We start from the raw sequence: 17,405 nt of genomic DNA on the forward strand, positions 1-17,405 counted from the left end.
TAACTCTCCCAGTATCTGAAGGGCTTTTCTTTTTGTTAAAGGTTTTTGTGTCTTGTTTGAAAAAGATGGTCAAGGGTTTGCCCGGTCTTCTTGGGGAGGATTTCTGTGAATAGGAAATGAATTCATCCGTTTGGATTTTACCAAAGACTTTTACATCGAGTGGCTTTAAAATATATTTAAAATGTTTATTTAAAATCCAGGTCAAATGATTTTTAACAAACTGTGTCAAGATAGAAGAAACTGACTTTTCGGAGTAACTGTATTGTTTATTCTTTGTATTGCAGTAGCACCTAGAAAACCCTATTGTGCTAGATGCGGAACAAACATATAACAGAGATGGTCCCTGCCCATATGAGCTTACAGCCTTCAGGTTAGCCTCTGCATCATCCTGCTGGGGGATTAACCAGGCATTCATTCTCATTACGTGCTTCTGCCATTTTAGCTGGGCTCTCTTGGGGCAATGAGGTCAAACCTGCCAACTTGATTTCCTCATTACCCCCACCGGAGAAAAGATCAAGTAGGACACAAGTTTCAGAGAGCTGAACAACTTGCCTTTTCCTGCTGTACGTTTCTCAAGCTGACTTTTCACACGCTGTAGATACCAAGCCTGTGGCTGAGCCATGTGGGCTTCCTGAGATCACTGCTGCTCCTTGAAGAGCTGTGGTTTCCTTGTTCCCAGTGTCCTCAGGCAGATAGAGGTGTTTGGATAAAAGGAAGCCTTTTCAGTGGTTTATGGTTTATATTATTGAAAAAAAAAAAACTTTTCTGTTTTTGTTTTGCCTTCTAAGTTTTCGTTTCTTTCAGTACCTTCCCATAGTTGCTGCCGTGTGGGGCAGGGGGGAAGGATATAATAAAAAGCAAACCTGACATCACACATGCACGCTGTCAATCATCAAAGTATCAAAAACAAAGCTTGCAAGAGCACAAATTTGTATAAATGTGGAGGAAAAAGAAGAAGGAAGGACACTGACTAAGCACATCAGGCCATCTTGTCCCTCTGGGCAGCTTTAAATTAGGGTGGAAGAAACTCCACCCATTTTTTGAGCTTGTCTCCTGGGTCACCATCCCATCCTTTTCCACCTCCTCTCTCAACCCTCTGGTATAGCTGGGATTTGTCTCTTCTGATTTATCGAGCCTTAGAGAGACAGTCCCAGAGAGGGATGAATGAGGAATCCTTAATATTGGTTCATGCTTGATCAAGTTATGGGGTCTTACGGCCAAAAGATAATTTCTCTAGACCTATCTGTTCCCTTCTCTACTCTCACTTGGTGGCATGGACTGGCTCCTACAGGCTGGGAAGGTGATGGGATCATGCGAATGAAGAGGAAGGGGCAACTTCTCTGTCTATGCTTGTTTTTGGACAGATCCCATCTGCTGTTTATCCCCGCTCTCTGCAAAAGAGCAAGGGAGAGACCCTGTGCTTCATTTGCAGGGGTGTGAAAGGGATGGGGGCATGAGAAGTAAACCCAGAGCAAAAAATCTAATTAAGGATAACAAACATGCAAGTCAGAGAAAGGGAGAGGAGAGGACTGGACCTTGGCAAACAGAAAAGTTGAATTGTGGTTTCCAGTGTGTGCTAGAGCCTAGCTCTGATTGAAGCTACATGGCTTGTGAATAATGCTGGCAGAAGCGGAGCAACTGGCAGTTTGGCATTGTGTTAGCAGAGAGGAAGGACAGCTCTTTCTACTGAGATGCTTCTAACTTGTTACCCCCCAGAAATAAATAAATAAATAAATATCCTGAAGCTGTGTGTGTCTTAGGTGCAGCTCAGCAGAGCTGCCTCCGAACCCCTGGTCAAGGAGACCCCTGTTCTTGCCCAACATCTCGCAAGGCAAGGGCAATGTCAGGGAACAGCACTTTCAAAACGCAAGCCGAATGCAGAGTGCTCTGAAACCAAATCCCTCTGCCTGCAAATAAGGAAGCTGGGTTTCTGATTACTCGTTTCTAAATGTTTTGTCACAAACTTCCTTTGGAAATGGGGAAGATGAAAAAAAATGGGATGAGTGCTCCTTGGCCCAAGCTCAATATCCAGAATCTCTCCTTAGAGCTCTCAAGGAAGAAGGGCTTCCTCAAAGAAGTCTCCTGTCCACAATCTGCGATGGATGCAGCGTGCATCTCTGGGAGATGCACAAGCTGCTACCAGTGTGCTTTGAGGTTATGATACCCGGCCCCCTGTAGCTAAGGAAGAAAAAAAAATATTCTTTACCTCTGTAGACGTGGGTCTAGATACAGTCATCTGAGTCCCACATAACCCAGAAGTCTGGGGGAGCTTGGATGTGGACTCCTGTGACCTGTTACAGGGACAGGCTCAAACAGGTACTATTTGGATGTGAATCTAAACCCAAATTCCCACAGATTTTTGGCTGCCAGTTGGCTGGGAGCCTTTTTTCTATCTCTAACTCCACAAAAGAAAAAGAAACAAAAAACTATAAAGTAAAAGGTGCTTTTAAAATACCATGAGGAGAGAAACTGCCATGGAAATAAATAGCAAAAATAACAATGTTAACACTTGCGGTGTCACAGCAACTCTGAAATTCAAGTAGTGTGCACATGCCTACAGCACTTTCTCACAGCCGCTATCGGCGCAGCCTGAGGTTCAGAGCTCAGATTGTGTCCCGTTGTTCACTGAAACAACCAACTCCTCCCTGGCGCTGGAATGGATTTAGAGAGAAGGGGAGAGGAAGGATGGATGCAGTCTCTGCTGATAATCAGGTCTTTACTGTGCCCACCTGATGCCGCGCTTTAGCGGGACAAAGACACAAAGTTCTCTTATTTCTGTCCCTGTCTGTCATGCCTGAGATGTAATGGCCATGCTTCAGAGCTGGAACGGGTATTGCTTCAAATAGTCCCCCATCCGCCTGGGCAGAGGGAGCTGGTCCACGTCGGCTGTAGACTTGTTAATCCGTAGCCGGCACAGGTGCTGTAGACTGGGGATGTTGTCTTTGCGGCTGAGCGGCCGGATGAGTTTCAAGTGTACTGCAGCTGCTGCCATCTCTTTTTGCATGGGAGGTAGAGGAGACGGAGGCGGGTAAGGAGCCTCGTTCTTGCTTTCCATTGTGCAGGACATGACGTAATGCTGGATGAGACTGACCACATCTGGGAAGGCCAGGATGCGAGGTTTGGACAAGTAGTTTGAGTCTAGCCGGAACTTGCTGTCAGTGTATTCGATGCGCACATTGGTGGGACCTCGATTTGTCTTGACGGAGAGTGTGAACAGGTAGCTGGGGTGGGTGCTGTCCCGTACCAGGAAGGTGCCCTCAGGCATCTTTTGGAGATGCTGTTTGGCCTCACTGGCAGTGATAGATCCCCAGTACCAACCTGGAAAAGCATCCCAGAAAGAACTTGTTAGGGAAAGAACATATTAAAGAACTGGCAGTATATTTAGGGAAGCCTTGAAGCCTACTGAGTTCAGGGCTTGGGAAGCAACCAGGCCCAGACTTGGTGAGACCTTCAGAAACTAAGACCATGTCAAGTTCTAAGGGTTTCCTGCCTATGCTTGTCATTGCTGCGCTGGGGCTTGGGATGAGTACTTTTGTAGCTACTGCAGTTTACAGAGAAAGAGGGGCCTTTTTGCAATTCTTTCTCCTGATTCAGTTAAAAAAGACAAAGGTTTTGCTTACGCTAGTAATAAATTACTTCATGACTCAAGTTTGTAGGCTGAAAATACGCTTGCTGCATCCACAAGAGTCAGCCATGGCTGCGACAGAACCAGGTTCCTATCTGAAGTGGGATCAGGAGATTCTTCCTGGAGCTCAGATTGCAGAGTTGGCTCCCTGCTCCCTATAGCCTTCTGATCCCGTGGCTTTGTGAGTTGAGCCTTACCAGATTCTCGCAGGTAGGAGAAGGTTTTTGCAATGCAGAGAAGGTCTTCTTCAGGGTCTCGAGTCCGAGGCGGGTTGCTGTCTGGAACTGGTGCTGCAAAGGCAGGCGTGGACTCCTCCTGGAAGGCCGTAACTGGGAGAGGCTGCATGATCGGCTCTGACAATTCCACGGCAATGCCCCTGAGTGACAGTCTCCTGATCTTTTCCTCCGCCAGCAAAGGATGAGGTCTGAAATGAAGGGCATACTCTGCTATTTTGCCTTGCCTGGAAATAGGTTGCAGTGTCTGTTCAGTGCATGCTACATTGTACTACAACACGTTATGTTTTATAAACAGATCCTCAATATGATTATGTTTCAAACAGAGAGAGGCAAGAGGGGAAAAATTACACAGCTAAAGATGAGCCCTTAAACAGGGAGAGAGAGTTGGCCTATTTTACCTTGTAAAAGGTGGTCTATCTTGCAATTTAGGTTGATTTGAAACCTGATAGTTTTAGATGTTGCCTTTTAATATGTAGTTTCAGAGGCAATAAGGATCCTAGCAGCATTACAGCTTCACTTGCATCATTACAATGTTGGAGCATTTTTTTTTCCTGCCAGTGGGTTTGTTAGTCATTTGCTGTAGTATAATTAGAAGCAGAATTGGGAATAGCTTGGGTTTTGTCCTACCTGCTTTCTGCTCAAGGTTGACCTGATCCTAAATGTGTCTGTTTGTTAGAACTCAGGGTGAGCTGATCTTGTAGTAGAATAATGGGAATTCTTGTTTTAGCCAAGCCTGTGCACTACATGAACCCTAGCTTTCAATGGCATCACAGAGATTTCAGTGTGACTGTAATCCCCGCAGGATTACAGCAGTAGGAGGTTCTGCCACGGCTGGGCTGCAATGAACATTAATCCCTCCGTGGCCTAAAGAGAGCACTGGTGTAGCCATTCAGCATCTAAGTGCAGTTTCACAAAGCCTGGAGCTCTCATGGGCCATGGGTGCTCCCTCTCTGCAGCATGGAGATTTCTAAAGGAAGACAGAGCTCCAGGGGGAAGATGGATGTTGGGGGCCAGGGAAGTCTTCGTTCCCAGGCAAGCTCCTGAGTAAAAACATTCGTTTCTGTCTTTTCTTCTAGGCTCCTTGCCTTTGTGTGCCCTGTACTGCTGCATGTCCTGTGTTATATCCCCCACATGCACTCACTTGCTTGAGACGTTCTTTCAGACACTTAACATAAAAGGTGGCTGGGTTTCCAGAGAAATACAGCACAGTCCTCAACATGAGACCGGCACAGCACCATTGGAGCTCAAGGTGATTGCAAAAGCAGCAGCCACCTCCTCCCTCATCACTGAAGAGAGAAGTGGAAGGAGACTCTGAAGTCATAAGCACTACCAATCTTCCTCCTTCTCTGTGCTTTATGTGAACAGTGACACTCTAGGTGCATACTTAAATGCGTTGTAAACTGATCTGCACCTGATCATAGCTGCACTCCACCTTCTCAAACTGGTGAGTTTCAAGTATGGGATGGGGAGCAGGAAGAAGGGATTTGGGGGAAAAGTAGATTAGAGAGAACCTGAAAATGACTTCACAATGATTTGTGAGTGAGAGCCACGATCAGTTCCATGACTCTGCATTTCGAATAAAACCATATAGGTTTGGAGTACGGTTTTTGTAAAACCACTGGTAAAATTGAATCTACAGGGAGACAATTCTTGCCTGTGCAATACATAGCCAAAACCCCACTATTGTGTTGGTATTTAGAAAAGAACATTCTTCCTTTTTCCATACGTCAAATCACATTTCAGAAGTATCTACTTGGCATTCTTGGCATTTGATTCTCATTTCCTAATTTCTATTCAGGGGTAGGAAGCCAAACCTAGTAAAAGTGATTGCTGGCCCTTATCTTCACCAGGCACCCTTGATCACAGGGACTGTGTTTTCAGTGGCTTTCACAGAACAGTGGATCTGAATATACTTTTATACCTGGAGATTGCTGTTGGGAAACCTCTTGAGTTCTCTTTTAAGTCCCACCTGAGTGATATTTGTAGGTGTCGAGGGCTAAATTTTTAAAGGTATTTGGATATCTCCCTCTTAATGTCATGGTCTTCACAAAAGTCTAGCTACCTGCCTTCTTGGGGAAAGGAGATTCCTGATTCTCCATTTCCCCCCTTCTTGAGTAAGGAGGACTATAAACCAGATCTTTCCCTGTACTGAACCTAATATAACAGTTCGCGCTGTGCAAAGAGGGTGTTAGGCAGGACTGTTGGCAGAGCATTCTCTCTCAGGTGTGCTCTTATACTGACTGTTCACTGAGCTGAAAATGACTGTGACCGATGTTAAGTAAAATCAGTCCTGCACTGCTTACTGCCTGCTTGCTCCCCAGAACTTGAATACTGCAGTCCAAATTCCAAATCTCTCTGAACTTATATTCGCCTGGAAAATTTTTCTGGCCTACCCTGTGGGGAAGTTTTTGAACGCAAAGAAAACTTTTCTTATTCCTAGCATGGAAATACTTTTTTTCTTTTTATATACCTACTTTGGAGAGGAAATTAGGAATTGGCTAAGAGACTGGGAAGGAAGGGAGAGAGAGCAAAGCTACGTGGGGAAATGTACTCCCGTTTCATTGCAGGAAGTTGTTAATTTCAAGGGCTGTACCAGTTCACAGTTCAGTCCTCCAAAAGACACATCAACTAAGTGAATTTGTCAGTAGGTTTCTTTTACAGAGCCACTGTGGGTCTCTCTGAAGCAGAGCCCACATGTGTGAGATGAGGTTTCCCACTGTTCTCCCTCTCTGCTGCCTTATACTTCCTGCCACCTGAAGGTGAAGGAGCCCATGCAGTCACCGTGGAGATTCTTCCACTGCAGCCAGAGAAGGGCCATGCTTATACTCTTCCTATTTTCCTTTTATATACCTGCCATATGCTTCTCTCTCCCCTTACAAAAAGTCCTAGTGCAGCTGTAGTCTCGAAAGAGCACGGTGGGATTGGGAATTCTCGTAGACCAGGAGGTGCTGGTGTCCTAAACAACTTTGTACATAGGTTGAAGAAAGAAGAGCTGCTGCTGTGACCAAACAGAGCAGCTCCAAGTCCAGGAAAGGGAGAGCAGAGGGATCAGTGAGTAATGGCAGCTACAACTTTTAATGAAAGTACATTTACAAGAGGGTACAAGGGGGATAAGAAGAGTTTACTGGGATGAAGACATGTTAAAAAAGGTATGCTGACATGAAGAAGCCAGCCCTTTAATGGGGCAAAGTAAGTATTTGAAAATAATTAGTGCTTGTAAGAAAGAAAGTAGAGGACAGACATGGAATATCAGGACTGAACAGAGTAAAGTGTTAGTACAACAGCTGTGATGAACAAATATATAAAATTTGGCATGTCTAGCTGGTAGCCTGTGTGGAGTCTTGAGAGAAACAGCAAATGAACTTCCCTGGGCTTTGGCAATTAGTGTTTCAAAAAGCCTTGGAAAGCCAAGAAAGTTCAAGAGAATCAGGTATGTCTGATACCATTTAGTGTTAGCTTTGCAGTTACTTTGCTGATAAGCTAAACTTTGTAACACAGTACAAATAATAGAAGAAAAAGCGTGTCAAGCTGCTCTCCCTTCCATCAGCCACGTCCCAAGACTCCCATGGGAGCTTGGTCTGAATAGGAGGGAGAGTATGGAGTCCAGGATATATGAAATCCTAGAGGATAACAAAAGCCACACAATAAATGGTCATTAAAAAAAGATATAAAGAGACAACCACCTACACATCTGGCTACATAACAAGTTCTTAGTGGGTGAAGGGAAGCAGTAGCTCTGGTGCATTAACCCTGGAGAAAAGCTTCAGATAAGGGTTTCACAAAGCCTAAGCTGAAAAATGAATTCCCTTTGCCGTGGCTATAGGAACTGCAGCAGTAGACTGAAAATGAGAGTGACAACAAGCCCGCCTGAGGAGTAGGAAAGTATTGGGAAGCATGAGCTCTGCTTGGCTGTGGAACAGATTTGGGGGGGAAATGGCAGAAAAATGCCTGTGCTTTAGTCATTTAAAGCAGACAAATGGCAAGGCAAATGCATTTTCTCTGAGGAAAATCCACTAAGTGCAGGAGGGATGGGTAATACTGACGTTACGGCTCAGGCTGAAACAAACGCTGACACTTTCCAAATATGCAGCATGTGTAAAAAATGCTGGATGATTCCTGGAGACCAGCTATTTATGTGTGTTGATGACCTGAGCTGATCGTAGAGACATTTGAGTGCCAATACACCGGTACCAGACACTGATACCAGAACAGGGACTTGGATGTTACCTGTTTCACTGAACAAAGGTGCTGTAATTATGCATGTACTCCCTATGGCTTTCATTCTACAGAATGTTGTGTATGGGTAAGTCTGTATATATGTATGTACGTACATCTAATCTTACCCATAAAAGCAGCAGAAAAATGAAATCATGTGTTTAGCATAAATATTTACTTAGAAATAGACAAAGAAAATCTGAACTCCAGGGAAGTTTTTCCCTTTAAGTGGTTTGTTTCCACTGGGACATTAGGGAACACCGACTGCGTCGGGGCTGTGTCCCCACTGGTGCTACACACACACGCCACTGAACAACACGCTCCAGGTTTTTACTCATTTTTACTCCCCCCCCCACGGACTTTGAGCACCATGTAGTTTTTCAGCAATAGAAAGCACGGAAATCGGGAATACTTCATGGTCCCGTGATCTTTGGCCATAGACTCTAAGAAGCAGACACTCGGGGGACACAGGTAGAACTCAGCACTCGGCCAGCGTAAGTCATTCCCCTTCCATTACAATCACACATGGCAAGTCACACGAGCTGAAAAACTGTCCCGGAGAATCTTACTAATTGCAATTATCAAACCACAGCTTTTAAAAGAAGGCTGTAAGTATCTTACCCCTGAACACAGAGGATCATGTCACTCCTGGACCAAGGGAAAAGCATTAAGTCTTCAAGAAGGTGGGAAATGCTTTCTCCTCTCCTCTTTTTCTCTTCTCGTCTCCTCTTTCTTGGCTTCCCAGAAGGAGCGAGGTAGTTCCCGCCTCTGGTTAGGGGTTCACGGTAAGAGAAGGCTGGAGAGTCCCAGCAGAGCCCTTCCGCAGTAGCTTGTGTTTCAGACACAGAAAAAGCCAAGCAGAAGGCGGATCGGGCTGCCCGAGAAAGACTTTGCAGATTGTTTAGCAACTTTGGCTGGGAAAACGCGTGCACTCTCAGTGCTTTAGAAAAGAATATGTTCTTGTTCTGCTTTTTCAGAAAAGAGCAACGAAAAAAGTTGTAAAAATAACCAGAGAAATGGGAAATTACATCTATTTAAAGAGGAACTAATCTTCCTTCAGAGCAATCTCTTAGAGAAAATATTCAGAGCACTCTGAAATAGTAATAAATAGATACCAATAAATAAGATCTCCCCGAATGCTCGGGGGAGGAGAGCCGGCAGAGCAGCAACCTGCTTTTCCACCGACTCCTGAAGTAATGAAGCTCCGCAGAAAAAAAGACGACCAAAAAAAAAAAAAAAAAAACCCAACCACCAAACCCTACTAAGTAATCTTTTGTTTGCCCCTTTTAATCTGTTCCAGGAAGTGAGGGATTCCTGGAATCGCATTGTATTCACATCACTCTTCCGATAGCAGCCACGCGGAGGGAAGGAAAAAAAAAAGAAAAAGAAAAAAGAGAAGGTATAAATAGATGTGTCCGTAACGGCCGGGGGGGGGGGGAGGGGAGCGGAGCCCTCCCGGGGGGGAAGGGGGGGGGCTGGGCGGCGCTGCCGGCCGCGCGGAGCCGGCGCCGCGCGTGTTCGCGGAAACGCCTTTGATCCATTTCCAAGAACTTTCCAGGAACGCGGGGCCGCCGCGGCGGGCGCTGCCAATGGGCGACGCCGCCTCCGCCGCCCGCCCGCCAATGGGCGACGCCGCCCCCGCCGCATGCGCGGGGCCGCCCGGCTGGTCGGCGGGGCTGAGGCGCGGCTCTGCCGGCCGTTCGGCACGTCCGTTGGTTTGTCCGCGCGCGTTTCCGTCCGTCCCCGTTCCTTGTCGAGCGCTGGTAGCGGCTCTGCTTGGGCGCGGTTCTGTCAATGGCGCCTGAGCGACCCGCTCGCCTTTCCGCAGATCCCCTTCCCCGGGCCGCGGGGCGGCAGCGGCGGCCCGGTCGGGGGCCGGCGCCCCCTCAGGTGCCCGTGCCCTCCCGGCGGGAGGCGGCCGGCGGGAGGACGGTGTGTGGTAGCGGCGTGTCGTCCGAAGAGCGGAACGACGGGTGTGGGGCTGGGTGGGGTGGCCTCGCGCCTCGGCTGCCCGGGAATCCAGTCCCCCTGAGAATTTGGATTTCAGCCGGGCCAAGGCTCCTGGAGAAGGTTACGCCGCCGCCATTTTGTCCTGCGCTTGACGATACCATCCATCGTCAAGTTAAAATCGGGTGACCCAGGAGAAAGTACTTCAGTTACTGTCAGGGTTATCGAGCCTTTTATTTCTGAACCCTTTACAACAAAACCTTGATCGTTCTTTTCCTGCCGTGAGTTGCCACCCCTTCGCGTATCGGAGATAAGAGAGAATGTGAGAGTGGGCTGTCCGTCACCTCCATTGAAGTAGACTGAATATTTAAAAATACCAGTAATTGTTGTGCTGTTCAGAACCAAAGTGGATGGGGCCAGGAGCAGAGGGGAGGGGAAGATGACGGTAAGGACGAGGTTAGAAGGATGTTCTCATGGGCAGGACGTGAGCCTGAGCGCAGAGAGCCTATGTTCAGCTCCTGACTCAGCTTTTAACTCCCTGCTGTTTCATTTAGCAGCTGCTTAGCCTTTTGCGTGCTTCCATCCGTTTTCTTTACTACATCAGGGACAGTGCGGTAACGAGTGCTGCTAATTGTGCCGAGGGCCATCTAAGTATCCAGAGGGATGGGAATTTCATCACGGATGCACCCCTTGACCGGTTTGCTTCTGAGCCTAAGGCGGACTTCAGCCGACACTTTCATATGAATACGTGTCAATTCACAGGAGAGGCGAGGAGATAGCAGAGGAATTTCAGTCCTCACCCCTCTTGTGCGCAGCAAGCACAACAGTCAAAAGATCGTTCGAAGGCCTACCTTCGCAGGTCTGGCACAGGGTTGCAGGGGGACGCCTGCATGCGTGTGCTCCTTCATATCTAAATCGGGCATTATTTAAAACCTTGTGTTGGTGGTGCAGCAGCACGATGGATTTGAACAGAGCTAGACTAGAAAGTGGGAAGTGGCTGCTGTCTCCTGCAAGCTGTAGTTAACCTGCACATTCAGGAGGTATTTCATCTTCAGCCTTGGAGGGGACACTGAGATGATAGCTGTAGAGTGCCCTAAGGCAGGAATGCTGCAGCCCAGCGCAGACATTGAGAAGCTAGCTTTATGTATTTTTTTTTTTTTACTTAGAATTGGGCTCCATCTAGTGATCTTCTTCTGGAAAAGTCTGTGTGTGCAGGCTCTGTGCTGTTGGCTGAGTAGCCATTTGTATCTCCGGAGCAGGAAAGCAATGCTAAGAAGTGTACAGTGGAAATGTCACACGCAGAAACGTGTCTCAGTTGGCAGCTCTGTATTTCTGCTCTGTGGAAGCAGCACAGGTGTTCACGCCAGTGCAGACACTATGTTATTCAGTATGCATCGCATTCTGATGCAGTGTTTTTCCACCTGCAGTCACGAGATCCATGCTGCTCTTATCAGGAGTCCTAGAGGACCCTGAAAGATGACCATGAAATTGAAGCAGCTGATGCATATGAGTATTAATGAGAGGAAGTTTCATTTTCATTGGAACCTTTTTTAGGGGGCCACCTCAAAAAAATATTCAGGCTAATGCCTGGGCTATTTTATCTACAAAATTAACAATTGGTTTTAAGTCAGGAGTGTTGAGTAGTACTTCATTACTCTACCTGAACATTTTGCCCCTCATGGGCATTCCTCATGCACATGGTAATGCCCTAAGTAGGAAATAGAACAGTGTGCCCGATCTGCCAGTGCCCCGGGGCTTGTGCAGTTGGTTACCTGTGCACAGTCAACATGAGTTGCTTGTGCAGTTGGTTACCTGTGCACAGTCAACATGAGTTGCTGCCATTCCAACAAATTAGTTGTTTAAACGCAGTTTATACCGATATAAATGGCTCTCCAGGGTTCAACGTTGAAGAATTAGGACATTGCAGAGGCAGTAACAAGAAATTTTGCTGAGCGATACTGTTGAGTGATAGGGTTTGGTTATGAAAGGTATCAAAGCAAGCTCACACTCAAGTCAGGGAGGTAAGAAAAGCCGGAAATCGTGAGCCAGCGAGTCCCTTAGGAAAGTTCACCAACGCAACAGCACCATCTGCTGCTAACTCTGTGTTTGAGCAGACGGGCGGCCCGAGTCCCCTTTCCACTGGGGGTAGGTTACACTGCTTCACCTGTACAGTTGGACATTTCTGTAATCTTGTAGAGTTGGTGTAAATGAAAAATGACATCCCAAATCGTAACTCTTGAGAGAGGTCGCTGTGACTGGAGACTGGATTTGCCTTCACTATAAGCTTGTACATGAAAGACTGAAAGAAAGTTGCCCCTCTGGCTGCTGCGTGGCCACAAGGCTATCTCTGACACTTGCCCTGTGTTGTAATGTAAGGAATAGCATGCGACCGAACAAACATTAACAATAATACTTATCTATTCCTTGTTTAGACAGGCCATCTCGTTATTTGAGTAGGGCACACCAGTTTCTGTAATCAAGAACACACAAGAGGGCGATGAACTTACCGTTGTGGTTTTGATTTCCCAACCTGGTGTGGAGCAATGGAGGAGTCTCCAGGGTGTGGGTGAGCTGTGCCATGGATGTGGGGACATCTGAGCTGGCTCCATGAGAAGAAGAATGTGCAGGAAAGCAATGGGCTTCATTTCAGGCTACAAAAAAATACCTCGGTGTTACCGTAAGGAACTCACTGTATTCGTTCTCCCTAGGCTTGCTGGCATGTGGTGACCTAGAAGATGATTGCAGTGTGGCATCTGTTAGGAACTTTTCTGCTTCTACCGAATGCTATGTTTCTGCAAAAATTGTATTCCCGAGTGGCCTGGCAGGCCACCCCAGGACTATCAGATAATGTTGCCATACCCATTAGTTGCAGGATCTCTTTCAATGAAAGAAAGAGATTAATTTCTTGCGCTCCACTGCAGCATAAAATGAAGCACCATCTTCTGTAGACAGATTGGAAGATTTATAATGCTTTTGATTTATGATACTTCTATGAAAAACCCTGTCTTTTTTTTCTCTCTGCTGAAACAGAAATGTCCAACCGGTATCTCTCTGACTTCCTCTGTAAATAAGCTGTGTCCCAGACCTCCTTCTGCTCTAAGATCCCCAGACAGCAACCCTTAAGTGGAGGAGGAGGGATGGAGCCTCCCAAAACCTTCCCAATGACCAAGACAAGGTATCTGTAATAAAGTGTCTGAGTCCAGGATTATAAAAGCAACTGTTCCACCCTCTTCTGTATTTCTGTAGAAAAATACCTGCTGAGTATGTGCTAACAGGGAGGAAGTAATCTTGAACTAAATCAGGTATTAGAACACGCTGTCCAGATGGTGAGACTGGTGCTTTGAGACTTCTTGTTCCTTCACTAGCAGCTGGTTCACAGTTAGAATTTGTAATTCCTCCTAGAAACCAGGTTATAATCCCAGGTCAGTGCAGAGGGTGTTGAGAATAAAAGAGAAGTTGTTCTCGTTTGGTGATCATAAAGCATCAGGTAAACATCATTGCCTATGAAGGACCTCTATAAACCTGTTTTTACCTCAGCCGTGGAAAGAAAAGAGCTAGGCTGTTTGCTGATGAGCTTTCCTGGTTGTATAGGTAATAGAAACTATTTCAGTTTCTGGCTTGTTGTTGGGCTTTTCTTTCTCTTTTTTTTTTTTTTTTCTTTTTGTTGTCTGAGACAGATACCTCCACAGCAGAACTGAAAGACAGGTGAGAAAATATGTGCATAGTCTCTGTTTCAGACCACTGTGTACATGACTGACTAAACTAAAGATCCTACAGGAAGCTTTGCTGCTTCTCCTTTATATCACGATGTTGTTCTGTAGAGATGCCCTTTCTTTTAATATCACAGATGCAGTTTCTGAAGAACTTCCTGAGAGATTCCATAAGGTTGTTGCCACCACCCAATCAGACAAAGCTGTGTCCTCACTTCAACTTGACAATACAGAGGATTTTCTCTTTGGTGACATCTATATAATGCATCCCAGAGAGTGGATTTCTCATAACACACAAAAAATACATAGCTGTTACTCAGAGGAAGCAATGTTTCAGAAAAACAAGTCACTATATTTTCAGCTGATGGTGATAATTTCTTTATTGTAGCTGATACTGATTTCCACAAGACATTGCTATCAAAGGACTAAACTCCATGCAAATCACTTTTGTATATAAATAAACTCAGCTAACTGTAGCATTCAGGTAAGTATCACTCCTCCAAAATATGACATCCCTCAAAGAACATTTGATGACATTAGCTTTCCTAGCTCTCCAGATGAGAGCAAATGCAGGCATTTAATTTCTTTTTTTTTTTTCATTTTTTAAATGAGATATTTGAAAGTCTGAAATGTCTTTAATCCCAGATATTACTGTTACTGAATTGCTACAGCATGGCAAAAAAGCAGTGAAAATACCCAGTGGGATAGCCAAAATTAACCTTCTGTATTTAAACAGTAGTGCCTCTGTGTGTAAGCCAGGTATCTGTGATATCCAAGACACGATAAAATCAGGAACAGCGTACCCAAACTGCAAGCTGGCTAAAATATGAAGCTTCACAGGGTTAACACACTAGCTTAGAGAAAAGGGGCAGCTGCCCCAAAGCTTATAGCAAGATTAGGGCCTTATTGGGTGGTTATTTTCTCGTATAAGCTACTCTTCTAGTTTGGGGCAAGGCAGGCATAGCTGAGCTATAGCTATAGCTTCTCTCTTGAAATAAGTTGGTTTGTGTTGTTGCTGTTGGGGATTTTTGGTAAAAACAGGATTAATATTTAATTTACAGTTTTAGGGATTTTTGTGAGGATGAAAGAACTTTTACCATAGTGGGCTCTTATCCTATAACAGTACTGGTTTTTTTAGAACTTCAAAAAGCAAACATCAATAAATAAATAAAAATGTCTTTTTCAATGAAAAATGTCCCCCAGCTCAATAAGCTGCAGTGGGCCTGTCAGCGTGTCCTCCATCAGTATGTCCAAAGGATGCTAATGTGGCTTGACCTGCCACGAGCACAAGGAGAAGCCACAGGATCCCCAGTGTAAGTTTCTGATCATATGAGATGTAATTCCCAGGGAGATATAAAACTGCTACTTGAAAGCAGACATTGTGGGAAATGCTCCCAGAGCCAGCCAGGCAGACAGCTGCAGCCAGGGTGACCGCACTGTGCTTGCTTGCCTTTAGGATGTCAGAGGTGTTGGGGTTAAATGGTTAAACCAGTTGTTAACTCTAAGATGTGTGCCTGAACCCAGCATGCTTGTCGTCCCCCCCCTCCCCCCCAAGCTTGTCAGAGAAATTATAAAACCTTAAGCAGCTTAAGAGAGGGATATTACACAAATGAACATTCTTGGCTCTGTACGAACTGCGTGTGGATTGCAAAGGCTGGGATTTACAAGTGGGGGAACTTCAGAGTGGGTACCCAACATGGGTTTGCAGGTACAGTCACTTAAGACAAACACACTATAGCAGAGTTGTTTCACTAGTGCAGCACCCAGACTGCTTTGGGTCTGCCCAGCATGGTCAGAATAACATTGAATAAAAAGCATCAGCTAAGCAAGATCAGGAGAGATGTCCAGTGGAAGAGATTTAGAAGTTTAGTCCAAGAGCACCGGATACTTTTGGCTGTTACTTATAGTATCAGATTGCCACCTTGTTACTTGTGAAAACACTCTGTTGCAAAGACTTTTAGATATTGAGAAATACTGTCTTTGTCACTGGTTTTAAAGATTTTCCGCACATGATATTCGTGTTTTGCCTGGGGTAAGGATATGCTTTGTGCTCAGAGAGCCTATCTAAGACAAAAAATGAACACAAAAAGCAAGGGAGTATAGTTGCTTTTTGTTCCTCAGCTGTGGTCATCCTTGTGTACCATGAGGCTATTTGATACTTGGGATGGTGCCGGAAAGGCTTTTTCAGAATTTATGGTGGGTGAAATTCGCAGAGGGCTGGTGTAAGGCCTTATTAACCATGATTCACACTGGGTTTTTAAGGGCTTTGCCCTGTTTAAACTTATTACTGGTGAAACAGTGAACTTTGCTAAAGGCGTATACAGACAATATCCAGTAGTGAACCCAAACAAGCGTAACTTTCAGTAAGATACCATTTAAAGCAGTGACTTGAAACATGTGTTTTGTATCCTATCAGTTGAACTCTTCTCAGTGAGAGACTGTTCATAACTGAGAGGTGTAGAACCAACTAACTTCACACAGAAGAATCCTGTCTTATTCCCTCATCTTTCCTCCTTTCTTTCCACGCAAAGCTTATTTTGTAGAAACTCATTCTTGTAATAGTTAGAAAGAGTCATAATTTTTTAATGAAATTCCTTGCTTCTGACACACTCTGTAAAAAATAGCAACCCCTTAAGTAGACATCTGTTTGGAATTTTTGCAATGCTTAATATTTCCCAGAATAGGGCCGTAAATAGTCTTCTGCTAGCTTTAATGTGCTAGCCGTTGTAACTTGTGCTTGCTTTGGTCAGCCATAGACTTTTGTATAAGAGTTACAAGGAAAGATCAGAAGTGGGGCTGGGAATGGGAGCTACAAATTGCTGTGAGCAAGTATACTTCTCATTATAAAATATGGAAGAGAGATGAGAGATTTAGAAGTTTTCTGAAGGGTCTGGCCCCCAGTGACTGTGAGCTGGGAAGAGGACTATAGTTACCTGTTGCAAAGAGAAGTAAATTACCATCCAGGACAAATAAAACAGCAAATACAGGCAGAAGCCGTGGGAAGGAAAATAAGAGCAAGCTGCTGACTACAGAACAGTGCTATTGAAGGCTTGCAACCTGGGAGCTTACAGTTATGTATATGCTTCCCTGAGATTGCCACAGTGGGAGGTGGTGCAAAGCCTAAGAAGGCTGGAAGCCAAACCTGAGAAGGAAAGGTTGGGAACAGCAGATTTCCTCTGGGACTTGAATTGTCCAGAATAGGTGAACTGAATCAGGAGACCAGGCCCTCCAGTAGCTGAACTGCTGAAAGCCTGGAAGGGAAACCTGAGGCAGAATAGCTGTAGCGTCACATCACAAGGCGATAAGATACACTGCAGATCTGCATCCTGCTAAGTTGAACTACTTTTTATCCCTTGGAGAAAGGACTCATTAGCCCTTTTAATTATTTTCTGAACCGCTAGAACTCCAGATGCCATTATGTTATGTAAAATGACAAATGTATTTTTAACTCGTAAAGCATGTGAACTTTAAGCTCTTTCCAGTGATACAAGTACAGCTCCATTTCAATGCATGACTCATCTTCACATGTAGGAAAAACTCAGCATTTCACATCCCTATAACTACACTCTGTGCACCAGCGAGGAGCGACAGTTGCTGTGGGAACCATCACTTTTAATATCCTGACTGTGCATACAAAAGCGCAAAGAAATACCGTCGGCTTATTTGGCAGAA

The 17,405-nt window shown here is 45.3% G+C and overlaps 1 protein-coding gene and 1 long non-coding RNA gene across 2 annotated transcripts in view; one reads left to right on the forward strand and one right to left on the reverse strand.

The window, feature by feature from the left end:
• LOC138681765 (uncharacterized) overlaps positions 1-5,476 on the forward strand; it is a 56,661-nt gene extending 51,185 nt beyond the window's left edge. The window contains exon 3 of the long non-coding RNA XR_011321977.1: positions 4,938-5,476. This is a non-coding gene — a long non-coding RNA (uncharacterized lncRNA). The remainder of the gene's footprint in view (positions 1-4,937) is intronic.
• CISH (cytokine inducible SH2 containing protein) lies at positions 161-9,437 on the reverse strand. Its single transcript, XM_009916118.2, has 3 exons — positions 8,698-9,437; positions 3,823-4,049; positions 161-3,318 (listed from the first exon to the last, which is right to left on the reverse strand). Exons 1-3 carry the CDS (start codon positions 8,742-8,744, stop codon positions 2,816-2,818), a joined length of 777 nt encoding a protein of 258 aa, XP_009914420.1. The 5' UTR covers positions 8,745-9,437; the 3' UTR covers positions 161-2,815.
• Between the last annotated feature and the right edge of the window lie 7,968 nt (positions 9,438-17,405).

The sequence above is a fragment of the Haliaeetus albicilla genome, chromosome 24, assembly GCF_947461875.1.
Source record: "Haliaeetus albicilla chromosome 24, bHalAlb1.1, whole genome shotgun sequence".
NCBI lineage: Eukaryota > Metazoa > Chordata > Aves > Accipitriformes > Accipitridae > Haliaeetus > Haliaeetus albicilla.